The 16,325-nt window shown below is 34.1% G+C and overlaps 1 protein-coding gene across 5 annotated transcripts in view; it reads left to right on the top strand.

Annotated features, from left to right (window-relative positions):
• Positions 1-16,325, top strand: part of LRBA (LPS responsive beige-like anchor protein) — a 411,832-nt gene that overhangs the window by 292,952 nt on the left and 102,555 nt on the right. For all 5 annotated transcript variants that reach the window (XM_082050428.1, XM_082050426.1, XM_082050427.1 and 2 more), the window contains 2 exons: positions 3,157-3,297; positions 4,491-4,610. In XM_082050428.1, the coding sequence (XP_081906554.1) occupies positions 3,157-3,297; positions 4,491-4,610 (261 nt within the window). The remainder of the gene's footprint in view (positions 1-3,156; positions 3,298-4,490; positions 4,611-16,325) is intronic.

The following is a 16,325-nucleotide window of genomic DNA, read 5'->3' as shown; positions in this document are numbered from 1 at the left end:
TTGTGTCTCAAAGAAAGCAAGCAAGCTTAGTCCAAAGACTGAGATTTATGATATTTGTTCTTGGTCAAAATGAGAGGTTTGTGTATTTTGAGGTATTGCTAGATTTGAGAGCACTTATAAATTAATATAAAATTAAGGGGTTTTTTTAAGAACAGGTTTTAACTTCCATATTTGTAACACGGGTTGTTATAACAACCCTTTTGGGTCAAAAACAAGGTGATCATGCCTTTCGAAAAGAGAGAACAAAAGCTTTCTTACCCCAATTCTTCCTCCAGTTTAGACCCTTTTTTGCATGAATTCCGACTTGAAAGCCATATGCGTTATTAATTTTTCAACAGTTTGAAAACTTAGCAGCCAGCCATAAGTGACTTCTTTTTATTTTGTCTTGACTCCTGTAATGTCATCCATTGTTTTTCTGTGTTGGACTTTTTCCATCTCTCCTTTTTTTTTTTCCTCCCATCTAAGTAAGTGTTTTTAATTGGTGAACTGATATTTATTTTTCCTCTCTGAAAATATATTCTGGAGTTTCTGGAAACGAAAGCTTTTCAGCTTCTTCTTCCTCAGTGGTCTGTAGCCGTAAGGAAACCATGATGAATAGTGTAAATTTTTGGTCTCACAGCTACATCTGGCATAGCTTAGTTTGGATTTACTCTTTTTCCCTTGGTGTTTACCCATAGAGGAGGCAATCTAGTATGCAATAATTATTCTCTGTTAATTTTGAAATATGAAATAACTACAAAATTTCAATTAATTTGTTTACTAAATTGAAAGTCAGAGGCTATTTGAATATTCCTTGTATGTGCTTTATTCTGTAGCTCAAGCTTAGTTAACTGCTCACGGTGCAGTGTAACACAGTAGAATCACCTCATCCTTAAAAGCAGTTGTCAGAAAAATATGGGCCTGCCTGGTAGAATGTATTAGCCCAATACATTGTCTCCGTTTTATTATGAAGCTGCTGGAGAAGCTGTGATATACGGCAGTGTCATTACAGATCTATTGTTAGAAGGGTTCTACAGTCTTCTGTGCGCTACCATTAATTTATAGCAGTAAACAATATGTAGCTCTCCAACTGCAGCAAAGCAGAATCTTTTAATGAGGTGGATGTTATTACCACAATAAATCAGTGCATTCGTGTAATGTATAATTCAATGTGTGTATTCCCACTGTAACTTCTCTGAGTAAGCTGATAGTGTATCATTGTCAGTACACAGCTCTGTGGTTCTTTTTTTTTTCCCCTAAGCTTTCTTTCATTTGGGGACTTTTTTTATTTGCTTGCAAATAAATGTGACATGTCTTGATAGCTGTCCTGTTGCAGGCTTCAGAAACCAACTGTAACAATAACAGCCAAAATCAATACTGTAGATTCTGGCTATATGGATCTCTGCATTATACTTTTTTTTTTTTTTTTTGAAAAGAGAATGAAATCAATTCTAATTTGGTTTAGCTTTATATTCAAGGAATGTAATTCTATAACTATTGATTTGGACTATACTCATTTGGAGACTAATAAAAATAGGGATAGATAAAGAGAATACATAAAATGTTACAGAACGATACAGCACAGCACTGTTTCTATTTTTAATTCATATAATTTGTCTACCAATGACCTTCTTTCTTTTTTTTTTTTTTTTTCCTCCCTCAAGTATAGATGAGTCTTTAGAGAAAATCAGTACAAAAGGAGATTCCAAAATGGTTCTTGCAACAAAGAGACTTCTTAGAGTCAGTTTCATTCTTTCCCGGAATAAATTTGCTAAATCAGATAAAAATCCTTTTATACAGGAACCACTTCTTTTAAAGGGTTATATTTCAAATTAGTGAACTGCAAAAACAGTAATTAACCTAAGATGTTTTCTTTATCCTACTGCAATGTGAAAGCTGCTCTAAGTAAAAAAATTAAGATTAGATCTTAGGTCATTCATAGATCTAATATATCCTAAATACTTCAAAACTTGTATGCCAAATTTCATGAACGCCGCAAAGAAGCAGTTATTTAAATAATAACAATCTCAATAGCAGACATAGTTTTTCACTTGAGCTATGCTTGAATTAATAACTAGGTTACTGGTTATTACTTTTCTTCAAGTACTTTTAAAGTTTCTCCTTACGTCGTAGTGTATTTTAAAGTATATTTCTTCTTGCAAAACAGAAATAAGAAAATAGTTTTTCTTGTTTATTCTTCAGTTATACTTGAATGCACCCATTGTCTGTACAGATAGGCACCATTTATGTTAATAGCATACAAACAGTGTACTCATTATGTATACAAAGTTGTGTTGCATATATACAAATCTATTTGAGACCTCTTATAGCATTTTGCATGTGGAATGGCTAAATTCACTTTTGGGTTTCTCAGTGATTTATGTGATGTATACTCATTTTTCCAAATCCTTTATGTGTAAGTCTGCTGAAGAAATATATGGCTGCAGACAACAAAATATTATTTTTCTTAGATTTAAATAAATCCATTCGTGTTTATGTCTTAGGTAAGCGCTAAACAAAGGATAATGTTGGTGAAAACATGATAGACATCTTTAGTCATACATACATTACTTGTTTCTTTTATATTGATGTTTTATATAGATATTCTGTTATTTTATTTGTCTATTTAAAAGTTTCAAGTTTTATCAATTAAATAAAACTTGTCTTGGGACAGTAAATAGAAAGCATAGAAACAAGAAGAGTAATATCAAAATTCCAAGTGCACTGTTAGTAACCGATAGAGTGAAAGAATATTATTTTTTCCCCCAAAAATATCCAAAGATGTTTCTTGTTGTTGCTTACCATTTGCTTAATAATGGGTTCAACATGTGCATACATACACAGGCACATAAGTTAACAACTCTTTGTCCAAGACGTTCTACTGTGGTTTTTAGTCATTGACTTGAACCAGCAGTAAATAGAAATGAAGTCTGTATGAATGCACAAGAAACTTTTTTCCAACCAGCTATGTGGGTATGCGTGGAATCCTGGTTTGAAATACACAGATCTGTTCAGGTGCTCACAGAATCCAACATCTGCTTTTGCAAAACACCAAACCCAGTCTTCTCCGTGCATGCTGATAATTCTGGTTACTAGAAATAGCAAGGGAAGTATGATGTGATAATAGGTCATGTTATATTTATTTAATCAATGTATTTATTTTTACAAACCTTGCAGCCTATTGGAGCTTTGAACCCAAAGAGAGCAGCGTTCTTTGCCGAGAGATATGAATCGTGGGAAGATGATCAGGTTCCAAAATTTCATTATGGCACACATTATTCAACTGCAAGTTTTGCACTCACATGGTTATTAAGAATTGTAAGTATATATTTTAAAAATGTTTTGCCTTTAAATGATAATGAAAGCAATAAATAGATATGAATGAATAAACCAAAACTCAGTGGCATAGGAGAGTGCTGAAATTTTCCAGTAATCGTAATCACTAATGTGGGATGAAAGTATTTCCAAGTCTGAGCATAAGGTCTTAATCATTATGGTACAGCATTTTCAGATCAGTAAAGCTTTTTCTCCTTAAAATTGCTTATTTAGCCTGCATTCTTATACTACTTTAAACATGGTTTCCTTCCTTGCGTATTTTCTGACTTTATCATGAACTGAACATTTGTAGTTCTTACTGAATGTGTTTAATTTTTACTTCATAATGAGTGTAAATGAATTGGGTTTTGACAATCATGAAATTCTGTGATGTAAATAATTAATTTTTAAAACTCTGTTACCATTTATAGGGAAGTGACTTTTGAGATGCTACATATTGATAATGTATTGGTTAAGCAATTCATTTTTCTATAAAATCGAAAGGCGATTTATCTCCTAGAAAGTAATTTCTTTGGGAAAGCATTAGCAGCACATCATTAATTAAAGCTTGTTAGAAGGTACAAGCATACATAAATCCTTGAAGTAATTTATAGTGCTTAGCTAATTTCAAGCAATTATCCACTAATATGTGCTTAAGTGTTCTTTAACTAAGAGGAGGCTTTTAAATCTTTCAAACATTTATCTTTCCTAAACCATAAATTACGTATTAAACAATAACAATCATAAAGCTCTCGGTATTGAATGCTGTCCTTTATATTAATAGTTTACCTTGAACAAAATAAAATGCATGTGCTATTTTCGTTACATGCTAGTCTAAAAAATATCCAACATAAAAATATTGAGCTTTTAAATGTGTTTGAGTACAATTTGTGTCACAACTGACTGTAGTTTCTCCTCCAGCCTGTAAATATTTCTTTAATTTTTGTTTTCTTTTCTTTATCTGAATGTGTATGCATGAGTAGGAGTAAAAAGCATTTATTGAACAAATAAGTATCAGTTTGTATTTCTCTTTCCTGGATAGTAGAATTAACCCTTTGCAATTAATCCTATGTCTGCCAGAAGAATAGCTTCATTAATAAGCAAACCCCAAAATAAAAAATAAATCCCCTTTTTGCCCCTGAAATTCCTAAAGAAATACATTGCTGTTTTTAATTATTTCTGTTTTATACATTTAGGAGCCCTTTACGACATTTTTCCTAAATCTGCAAGGTGGGAAGTTTGATCATGCAGACAGAACTTTTTCATCAATTTCAAGAGCATGGCGCAATAGTCAGCGTGATACTTCTGATATCAAGGTAAAAACTTCCCTGAAAGGTGTTAACGTATTTTGTACTGCATCTGCCTTTAATTGTAGCTGTGATCGTAGAACCTCAGGTTATGAAAAAGGGAAGGAAAAAGATTGGGTCCTATCCTACCATTTAAGAAAAGATGCAAGGGAGGTGATACATGGTTTTACTTCTGTTAGAATATTTCAGTGAACTCTTTTGTAAAAATAATTTTTAAGCCCTGAGACTGAACTAAGGCAAAATTGGCCTTTGTGCTACAGATATGTTTTTCACTGTAATTTTGTTCCTCTGTACAAGTTTTAAGCCTCTGAAAATGCAATAGAAACTGGTATAGATTTTTAACCAGTAAGTTTCATAAATATTCTGGTCATGCTTCTGCCCCGCTCAGATAAGAATGCTGCAGTTAATATTAATATAAATTTACGTAATTTTTTGCTCTAGGCATCCAACCTCATTTTTAGGTAATTTCTGGAATGGCCTATTTCTTTGTTTGACTATGACAAACAGGAGGAGGAGGCTATGCTGATTTAGATGCTGAAGGGGCAAAAAACTAGTCTTATGGTGAGGAATAAAAAGATAGGGGATAAAGAGCTTAGAGAGAGATCTGGAAGCAGTCTCCAGAAAGGCTATACTGGGTAGAGAAACAAAAGAGTTACAGAAAGCCAGTGTTTGAGGATACTAAGGTGAAACATAGAATTTAGCATGATATTGAAGCTATCCTAACAGGGCCACTGGGCCTGGGAAGTGTCAAGTGAAGAAGAAATAGGTGGGAATAGAAGGTAAATTAATCTGGTAATTAGTCATTGTATAGAAAGAAACCTAGAATTAGGTAGGTCAAGGAGCTAAGGCAGGAGCACGTGGAAATTCCCAGAGCAGAGGTTTAGGTAGGTAGCCTAAAAGAATGAATGAGGTAAACAAAGAGAGTCTGGGATCTGAGGAATATTTTGAACTGAGGGGATGAACAAAGGAGACAAGGATGCTTGCAGTCGTGGGAAAGCTTTGTTGGCCTCAAATCCAAGAAGTAGTAATATCAGTTTTTTATTTTTAGTTTTTAATGGAAGGAAGGGTGGAAAATATGGCATGGAGAAAATCAGATGTGAACTCAAGAATGTCATGCAGCTAGCAAGGGACATAAGTAACATGAAATCATTCTGTAACTATATTCATAGTGAGCAGACAATTAAGGAAAGGGTTGATCTGCAGCTTAATGGAATGAGAAAATTGTCAGCTGATTGTGCTAAAACTAATGCCTTTTTTGTATCTATGAGTCCCTCTCAAAAGAATAAATGTGGAATTAAGAGCACTTTGAAAAAGATACAAAGTCCCTATAAAATTGGGAAAGAACAGTTTAGAAAATACGAACACATTAGATATTTTCAAATTGACTGGTCATTATGAGGTTCATTCTCTTGTACCTACGAGACTGACAGGCAAAGTTTCAGAGTGTGTTTTTTGGTTTAGGTTTTTTGTTTTGTTTTGTTTGTTTGTTTGTTTGTTTGTTTTAGAAATGGAGAAGGAGAAAGGTAGCAGTGGTGGAAAAAGTATTTAGGTTTTAAAAAGCAAGAAAAAGAGAGGCAAGAAATTATGAAGTGGGTTTGACTACAGTTCACAGAAAAATACTTACGCAAATAATCAGACTATCTTTAAGTACCAGGAGGATAAAAAGGAGACATATTTATCAAGAAGAGATTATGTCAAAGCAATCACAGTTTCTGATGAGAAGAGGTAACAGACCTTATAAACAGAGAAGAAGCAGATGTTTTTGACATTGTCTCATGAGCTGAGCTGGGGAAACTTGGTCAAAAAGAGTCCACTGTATTTGGAGAATAGTTACTGACAGTTCACTATTAAAATTGAAAGATTTATTGAATGGAATTACTCTTGATAATAACAGGTTAGGCCTTAATTTCCATTGATATTGGATTGGAAGTTACTGGAAGTGTAGTGGAATTGGAAGCACCTCTTGCAGAAGGGAAAAATAATTTAAGAAAATTGTTAGATGAAGTTTATTAGGGAAAAGTGAGAGTTGTTTTCATGCAGATTCTCATACAGTTAGGTACAAATACAACACAATGAACAATCTGCTGTGAAAAAAAGAAAAAAAGAATATGTAGTACATCACCAGTGAATGTGAATTAACAATGTTGTGGTATAACGAAAGGTGAGTAATGTTTCATAGCAGATATATCAACAGGACATATTATAACTTTTTAAATGTGTAAAATAGTTCTTCAGCTTTGCCCAGCTCTGATAAGGTCTTAGCTGGGGTATTACATTCCTAGTTGTGATTGGAGAGAATCCACACTAGAACAATTATAGTAATGCAAGGTCTTGAAAATAAAATGCAATGAAAGATTGAGTAGCTATGCTTGTTTTTCCCCTGTGTAGTGAAGGCTTTACAGAAATGCTTACATGTGTTTTGGAAATGATGTATGTGTGAGCTGGTACTGCCTTTAGAGGCATCCCTACTGTTATGCATGGCCTTTTAAAGTTGCTTGCAGCTTTCTGGGTTTGTAAGTTGCCATTAATTACATTATACTGCTGTGAAGCATCTGAGTGAGCACTGACATTGACTAGGACTCCATTCATGAGACTGGATGAACAGCTAGGAAGGGGGATGAGATAAAATTTCCATAGGACACTTTGAAAGAATTAGGAAAGAAAAAGTTTGAAAATGCACAGAACCATCTTTGTTGGAAAAATCTGTATCCCCAGCATTTCACTATGTCTGTGAAAATAAAGTTGCCTGATATACTCAGTGTTCTGCTCCACCTTCTAAGTGTTTGTGAAATGCATAGCTAAAGTGTCCCATATGCCTCCAGAAGTTTTCTATGTGCAGAATTGCAACATATTAGCTTACTAGTGCTTCACACACACATCAAAGAGCCTGAATAAAGCAGATTATTATATGCTTCTGTAGTTAATGGTAACATCATACTGTGCACATGCTTGTAAGTAGAATTATTTACTAACTAATTAAGAAAATTAAGTTATATGTTGCTATCATTGTGAAATTAATTACAGAAGTCTTACTTAAATGGTATGTTTGCGTTACTGTTTTCATATGTAAGGAATATGTGTAACTGAAGCAGTAACTTACATGGGAGAAAATCCATGGCCTGCTAGAACGTTTTCTTTACCCATCTTGCACGATGTAGGTACATATGCACGTGCATGTGTGTATTGGGGAAGGAAGGAGGAGGAAGACAAGGAAGGAGTTAAATGAACAGAGACCCTCTACTTTTGATCCCTGCTAGGGGAAATGAAGGGTTTCCAATTGTTACTCTGCCTTTAGAGTTCCTTTCCCACCTACTTTACAGCCAACAAATATTATGAAACACGACGCCCATAAGTTTTAGACTTATTCCCTGTAATTTTGGAGTATCAGTCTTTGTTATCATTTTATGATAGTACTTTCTCACGGTTTGTCCTGAAAGGACTGAGTGCACCTCATTTGCTATCACCTTAGCGTACAGTATTGTAGCGAAGCAAATGCCATTTTCTGATTTGAGCTCTGAAATGTTTTCTGTATAATTCTGGGCTGGAAAGCTGCTTTCTGCATCTTTGGAGTCAAAGAGATGATGTCTATAAAATTAAGGGAAGGGAAAGAAAGCCTGTGCCAATTACTGTTACCGATCGAATTCTTAACAGTTCTAAATTGTATGTTAATAAAAAATTGTGTATAGAAAACCTGTCCAGTTTGTAGCCACCTCCTTTTCAACGGATTAAAAAATCAGGAGTTGTGTTTTAACCATCTCGTATGGTAATGTATTAGAAATACTTGATGTTACCAAAACAAACTTTTTAAAAAATAGATAACCTTATGTTCTTTTGATTTTTTCCGGAATTTGGAAGATGCTGCTTACTGGCAAGCACTGGTGTGATTTCCTTGAAGTTTGCACTTTGCAAACACTGATACATTAATGATTACTCAAAGGTTGTTCAAAAGCCTTTGACATATAATTAATGTATTCTTTTCCCACTCTTTTCTAATATCAGCTTGGTTTTGGACTGTCTTAATTTGGTCCAAGATTTTGTCCAAAGCAATATGTGGTTTTCCTCTTAGCTGTGTGTGTGTGTGCATAAGAATGTATTGTGTGAGCACAGTTCATACCTGTCTGTGAACACTATGCAGCTGCATGCAAAATTAAGATTTTTATATCATGTCATTAAAAATAGGCACTTGAGGAGGGCTATACTTTTTTTCACAAAATGTTTTAGAAGAAATGTATTGAAAAAACATTGTCATGTTACAATGTGGCTATTATATATTTTTAAACCTACATCTTCTGTATGCCTGTTATAATCCAGCACTAAGTGAATGCAACAAGCATATTGGAAAAGATGTTTTGTTTTAAGAACCACTTTCATTTTTACATTTACATGGAAATGATGCAGAACTGAGATGAAAAATAATAATATCAAGCAAATAATAAGAGCATTTAAGTAAAAAGTTACCTTCTAAAAAGTCTTCATACAGAGGTCTCTACATTATGTTCTTACCTTTCACCTCCATGGGAAATAGTTTTCTATCTTTAAAAAAATTATGAAATACATCCTGAATATTTTATTTGTAGCAGGCCAGTCAGATTGATTATTGAGAGATAAAACATTTACATGCATTAAAATAATTAGGAATTGCCCTTTTTTGTTTCATCGGTAGGCCACATTATACTGTTCTGTTTAGGATTTTTAAGCAGATTCCTTAACTAAATTCTTCAGTCTTTCTACTTCCTTTTCCAGTGTTTCAGGCAGGAGTGACACATTGCTTTGTGGGCTAAATATTAAATGTTTTAAAAGTTGAAAAGATCTACTTGTGTTAAGGCATTATAATTTTCACTGTCATCTGTTTGAGGTTGAGCAATATGCAATTAAGAAGAATGTCTTACTATATGATTTAATTATTAAACTATATATTTGCATGTTGTTTGTTCTGCTGTGGATGAGTATTCTGACAAAAATAATTGGCTACGTTCAAACTTCATTTGAAATACTAATCCATCTTTTTATTTGAACTTTTAATTTTTCTTGTGTACTTGTTCTGAGGCAGTGGACTCTCAAAGATTAATGCAATTCTATGCGTGACGGGGAGGTTGCCACATAAGTGCAAAAAATGCTTGGCCTCTTTAAAGACAATATAGAGCTTGTTTGTGTTCAATAGTAGATTTACTCTGGGAGTAACCTTATGAACACAAAAATTATTTTAGCTAGAAAAGGTGTCTTTGTAAGTGAGATGTTGGGAACAAAAATCATTTCAGGGGAGTCATTAGTTAGTTAAAGACTTGAGGGAGAAATCTCTTGAAAACATAGGTATAGATGGACATGGAAAAGACTTCGCTGTAGTATCCACACCCTGCAATCCATGGCAAACACAGGGTAAAAAACATGTGTTTCTCAACAAATGAAAGGGTTTTAAGCTTTATCTTGCATTTTTGGTAGACTGAGAATAAAAATTTATTCAAGTATTGTGGCTGATTAAATAATTTTTTTTTTACCATATACTCTGTGGATTCCAGCTAATACTTCTACAACTGATGAAAACCTAGCAGTTCAATACATTGATTTATAGAAAAAGGATTTGGGAAGCCACTTTTAAGAACTTAAAAGTAGCAGGCCAAAGTGAATGGTATTGTATCTTGATGCATGGGTAGTAGGGGGCACAACAGAAAAAGAAGGGTTGATTCCCATTCCAGCTGTAAAAATTGTGCAGTTTGAGAACCATTGATCTCATTGCAGGAAATAATTTCTCCTTGGTCTCATGTGAAGAAACTGAATATAGTTATTGATGTTTGCTGTCCTAAGATTATTGTTAATCTTAGTTGGAGGTATCATATAGTGCAAGGAGGACTAACATGAACTAGCTTTGGAAGCAGCTCTTGTTGGCTGGTGTCACTTCAACAGAGAAAGCTAAAGCATATGTGTGGTCACAACCAATCTTTGTCAATATCCCCTGAAAGCTTCAGATTGGTAATCAAAGTGGGAAACCAATGCTGCACTGAAGTATAACCTTTGGTTGTACTTTTCAAATTTTGATTTCAAGAGGTGATATGTTGCATAAAATTGAATTTCCTAGTTGTCCCCTATCCATTTATTTAAGCAATGCAAATTAAAAGCCCTTTGGAATTTTTCTAGTGTTTGACTACCACTCTGGCATTGTTATTTACTAATCAGCTCAGCTGTGATACCTTTAAATGATTAATCATCTGTTTTTAAGTTAAATCTTCTTCACTGAAGAATATTAAATGTATTTCAATTCTGTGGAAGTAGCGTGTAGTACCTTTAAAGTGCTGGACAGGCACGATCATTAACTCAGTTACTTCCTAATGTACACTATTAGTGCAAACAGTCCTGGTTAGTTTTGTTAATACAGTATAAAAAGCAAACATGGGTAGCCTGGCAGTGTTTAACAGAAAAAGAGTTTAGTTTGGGGCTTGGATTGGGTTCCAGAATACAGAAGTTGTCTGTCTGTTCTTCTGTCTGTGTTGCCTTTTTTCTTTGATGAATGAGTAGATTTGCACATACTTATTCAGAAGCAGTTGTTATTTCTGGTTTGGTAGCTAACCTGTTGTGATAATTTAATTTATTGTTATAATTACAGCAGCATAATTGTTACCCATGCTCTTTGCATGTCTTTTTGAAGTGTAGTACTTTGCTTAATGTCATCTGGAATGTTATTACTGCACCTTCTATGCCAGGTCATTACTGAGATTACTGTCTGGTATTAGGAGCAGGGTAGACCACATTACCATGTCCTCCCAGTCTGACAGTGAGCTATTGATAACTGCTCCTGGAATATGGATTTCCAGCTTGGGTACTCCCACATTATTGTAACCTAACCTCACCTCCATTTTTCTGCTTTGCATATAAGGACGTTATGGTAGACTCTCAGAGGTCTTTCTCAGAAGGGAAGAAACATCTTACCTCTTTTTCTTTCACCATCCACTATTGCAGTTACCTTTTGAAAAGAAAATTAGATTGTCTTAATGTGATTGATTTATGACAATTTTTAACCAAGTGACTAGTATAGAGTTCTTCATGCTTTTGTCTCTACTGCTTTGCGTGTGTTCTTTTTTCATGTGCTTATGGATTGTTTCATTTTTGTTTTATGTCTTCAACTAGTTTTGTTCAAATGGAGATGCTAGAATACCATAAACATATAGAAAATATCAGGAAGCTCCAATTACACTGTTCCAGATTGTTCCATCATAAAAGGGGTATTAATTTATGAAAGTCAGTCTTGTGATATGACATAGAGTAGCAACAGCTGTTATAAGGCTAGTGTGATGGTATTGAATACCTGCATTCTTATCTCATACAGGTGTGTTTAGCAAGTTATAATCCTTTATCTTGTCCTAAGGTTCTCGTGGTATAGAACAGCACAATTTTTATGTATAGAAATGCTGTTTGGGAGAGTTAGCTGTATTATAAAACTTATTAGCATCACATCATTCCAGTTAGCTTTTAAAAAAATCAAGCTTCATATTTGAAGTGTCTTTGAACTGTAACAGTATTAAACAATGTCTCCTATATGTGTAGATTTTCTTAGGATTCTAGGAACATACTGGTGTTATAAAGTGAGTATCCGGTATGTATAAACACTAGTGAGATTAGGGGAAAATGGGATTGGCCCAGGTTCTTCAGGAGTGTCCTTGGAGGGGACAGCTGGGGAGGCAGGAGAATGCTTAAAAGACATCATGATTTCATTGGGAGTAGGACACTGAGAACTAACTTATAACTTCAGTGATAATCATGGGTCTAAAATGTAGTCTCAAACTGTAGACTGTAATAAACAAAGAACTCTGAACCTGACCTTCCATCTTGATTTTAATCCAATTTCTGATTCTTTGCCTCTAAGTCATCTCAATGCTAATGAGTGGACAAAAATGGTTTTTTTAAATGATCAGCCTATGAAAACTGACAGTGCCAATGTTGAACTAGAGTTAGCCTGTGCTAAGCCAAGGATTCTACTGACCGTAGGACATTCTATTTGAATAATCCATCTATTTGAAGCTATCATAGTGCTGTTATGTACTGTTCTTCAATTTTTGTAAATCATTCTTCAAAGGAGTAAAGAAAACATTGGCTACAAGTATGCAATATTAAAGAGATTTGTTGAATTTTGATGCCACAATTTGTCGAATTTTGATGCCACAATTTTTGATTCTTAATTAGACTGTGGCATTAAAAGATAAGTAGCACATCCAATTAACACTATTGAAATATTTAAAATTGAAGGAATAGTTGCAGTAAAGGCAAAATTAAGTAATTTAATACATTGATCTCATCAGACAGTTGCTCAGATAATTATATAATGTGCCCATGTACCTGAGTCCTTTACTATTTCCTAACTTTTCTTCCTTTCCAGTACACATTTATTTTGAGTGAAATAACAAATTTCAAAGCTTAAACAAGTAAAAGCCGTCCAGGCTAAAGTTTTCCACTGCGAGTTCTTAAAGGCCTATGCAAAATATTTATTTAAAAAAAAAATCAATTCACTTCTGATAAAGAAATTATACAGAAATACAGTCATAATATGTTCTGTAATTGCATGTTTTTTTCACATACTCTTACTGAAAGAAGCACACCCAGGGAAACTTCTGAGTATCCACAGGAATTACCGGGTCCTCTTTTTATTAGAGGGTTAAACCTGCTCCTGTCTCTGGGTCCTGATGTATTTTATCCAAACAATCACAAACTCTGTGCAGAAAATCTTTGTTACAGTTAACAGGTTAAAATGTAAATAGAACATATAATAAAAATAAAATACTGTAGTGTTACCTGCCGTCATAGATACTGCTTAGTTTCTGTGACTGCTGTGTGGATTGCTAAATTATTATTGGGTCACATGTGTTCAATGTGGATTTTTTTTCTTTCAAGCATGAGAGTCTTCAAGTCTTCAAGAAGACTTGAGAATCTGAACTCCATCTTTGAATTTTATGGGCATTAAGCATTAAGGTGGGCACTGAGAAAATTTTGTTTATCTAGTAATACATCAGATTTTGTATGTTTGGAAAAAGGTTATTAATAGTTATAAAGTTCTATAAAGGAAAAAATAATCCTTCTACGGCAGTATTGGAACAGATGATGCTTTGTTTCCTATGGATTTGTTTCTTCCAATGGATTGACTAATTTGTCGAAAAAGCTGTAAGCCTCAATTAAGAATTTCTCAGTTATGGAAATCCATTACGGTGCCCTTTCTGTGTAGCTTTTGTGGAGATTACTAAAACGTGAACTTAGCTGCAGTTACTGGATCCCTTAAGACACACACATATAATGGCTCTGCCTGCCTGCTTATTGTTTTTTAAACTTTTAGGAACTTAATTATCTTTATAACCTGCTCTAAAATTTGGCTAAAACTGACAAAGAAACTTAAAATTATTTTGTAGGAAGTGGAGGTTGTTGCAGATAGGCCAGTGAGCACACATGGGCTGCAGGATTGAATACGACTGATTGAAAGGCATGTTAAGCAATATGTCTAAGCCTTGGTACTTGAGGCAAGAAACTCTAGAGTTCCATGCTGTTTAGAACATTCAGAAACTGGAGGATCATAAATTTCAGGACTTTCTTTAAAATATATATATATAAAAAAAAAAAAGTTGAAACTCTGCAAAATGGCAACTTGTGCTTATTGAAACAGGCTGCATAACATAAGCATGCCTAAGACACCCTGTAACCTGATAAGCTTTTCTACATATGCTTTGCATTGTTTTATACTTCTCCATCTAATAGACAGGAGTTTCAAAAGTTACAAGGATTTTCATGTCATATTACTAGCAAGGTAAAAGATGTCCAAGAGCAATGACTAGCAAAATTCAGAAGTAGATATATAGTTTTTCAGATTTTTAACCATAAACTGTATGTCTCATGTAGCTAAACTTTTAACTTATTTAGGATGCAGATCTTTGGTTTTCATGAAAGATTTGTTTTTCTGTAAAATCATGCCAAGATCCATAACAGGAAAATACTTCTCCAAGTTTAAAAAAAAAAAATTAAAAATTTAAATTCAGTCAGATCTGTGTATGGTAATCTGTGGGAACTGCAGTAGTTAAAAATACAGACATCTGGGCATGTGGATCAGAAAGTTCCATCTAATATCTGTGGTCTATTTCTTTTGTACCCAGCTGTAATTGTATTGAAGACAAAACAAATACTTCTACTATCTGTTCCAAACTTTTTGTGAGCTGTTGAAATAATGAACTTCAAGTAAGTTATGGACAAATTTGCTCAAGTCCAAAGGAGAATGACCAGAAGTGTAGAAAGTGAGACCAATGATGTAAAGTTGAACGGTTTAGGTTGTTTACTTTGAAGAAAAGAAGAACAAGGACAGAATTGTGAAGTGCTTTGGCCATGGCAGTTGTAATGCTTTTACTTTGCTGGGGATTTTGGCTGCCAGGCACAGAACACTCCATTTCAGGGAATAATAGAACAGCTCAGGCTGAAGTGATGTTGAAAGTTCATCTGGTCCAACCTTTCGTGGGAAAGGGAGTCTAGATGAGATTTGCTAGCACCCTGTCCAACCCCATCTTGAAAACCTCCAGTGATGGAGACTCTACCACATCCATGGGGAGGTTGTTCCCATGAACAATTATTATTACTGTAAAGAGTTTCTTGCTTATATCAAGACGAATTCTGCTGTATACTTCTTGTTCCAGTGTGCTGCTGTCCCAGGCTTGGTGCTGGCGTTGGGCAAGCTGTCCTTAGTGCAGGAGGGGAATAATGGTCAGAAAGTGCTGGTGGGGATGGATCTTGCTATCCCTGAGGTAAAAGCTGCTCCTACGCATTCATACATGTGAAGAGGGGCCACTGCTGCTTCTATTCAGTCTGAATAGAAAAAGGAGTGGGCTCCAGCTGCAGAAAAAAAAAAAAAAAAAAGACTAGATGTTAGGAAGGACCTCCTAGTGGTGTGAACAGATGAGTGCTAGAAATTCATAGGATTCCCATAATTGAAAATTTTAAAAGAACAAGACAGCAAAACATCTTTCAAGAATACCTGATTACAATTGCCTGTGAATGGAAAGGTGGACAAGATGACCTTTCAAGATTTCATCCAGACCTTTTTATGATTCAATATAGTCATTTTGCCGTCTTTTTTTTTTTTTTTTTAAGAATGGAGGGAAGAAATGCAGCTATATGTACAACTTTTTTCCTCTTTCTCTGTAAAGTTAACCTGAACTATATATTACATAGTGTCTAAATATAGTCAACAAATGCTATTGCATACTTTTATACATATCCTTACTTAAAAGAAAAATATTTTTGTATAAATATAATTCATGTATTGACTAACAGGAGTTAGTGTGAGTTAGTGAGTGCTTTAAAGATACATTTTTTTAATGCAATAAAATATTGACTTAGTAAAAACTACTTATTGATCGATAACGAATCAACTACTAATTACAGTATATGTCATTAATCCACCAAATAATCATCTTGATTTTTATAATTTTCTTTGCTTCATTGTAAATTACAGAATATTTTAATATTTTTCTTAAACTATGAAATATTTGAAATATAATTTCTTAGAATGTCAATAGGATGATTGGACATTGACAAAATTAATTTAAAGAATTTTAATGGAAACCTTCTGAAGAATTTTTCTTACAAGTTGGGAGAACTTTAGGCAATGTCTTGAGGCAATTTCTTAGTTCCGTGAGAAATAACACATATATAGCAGATGGAGAGAAACTCATGGGTACTTAGAAATTATACTTTCCTACAGTCATG

The sequence above is a fragment of the Streptopelia decaocto genome (genome assembly GCF_964273445.1).
Source record: "Streptopelia decaocto genome assembly, chromosome: 4".
NCBI lineage: Eukaryota > Metazoa > Chordata > Aves > Columbiformes > Columbidae > Streptopelia > Streptopelia decaocto.
This window is presented reverse-complemented; position numbering and strand designations above follow the sequence as displayed.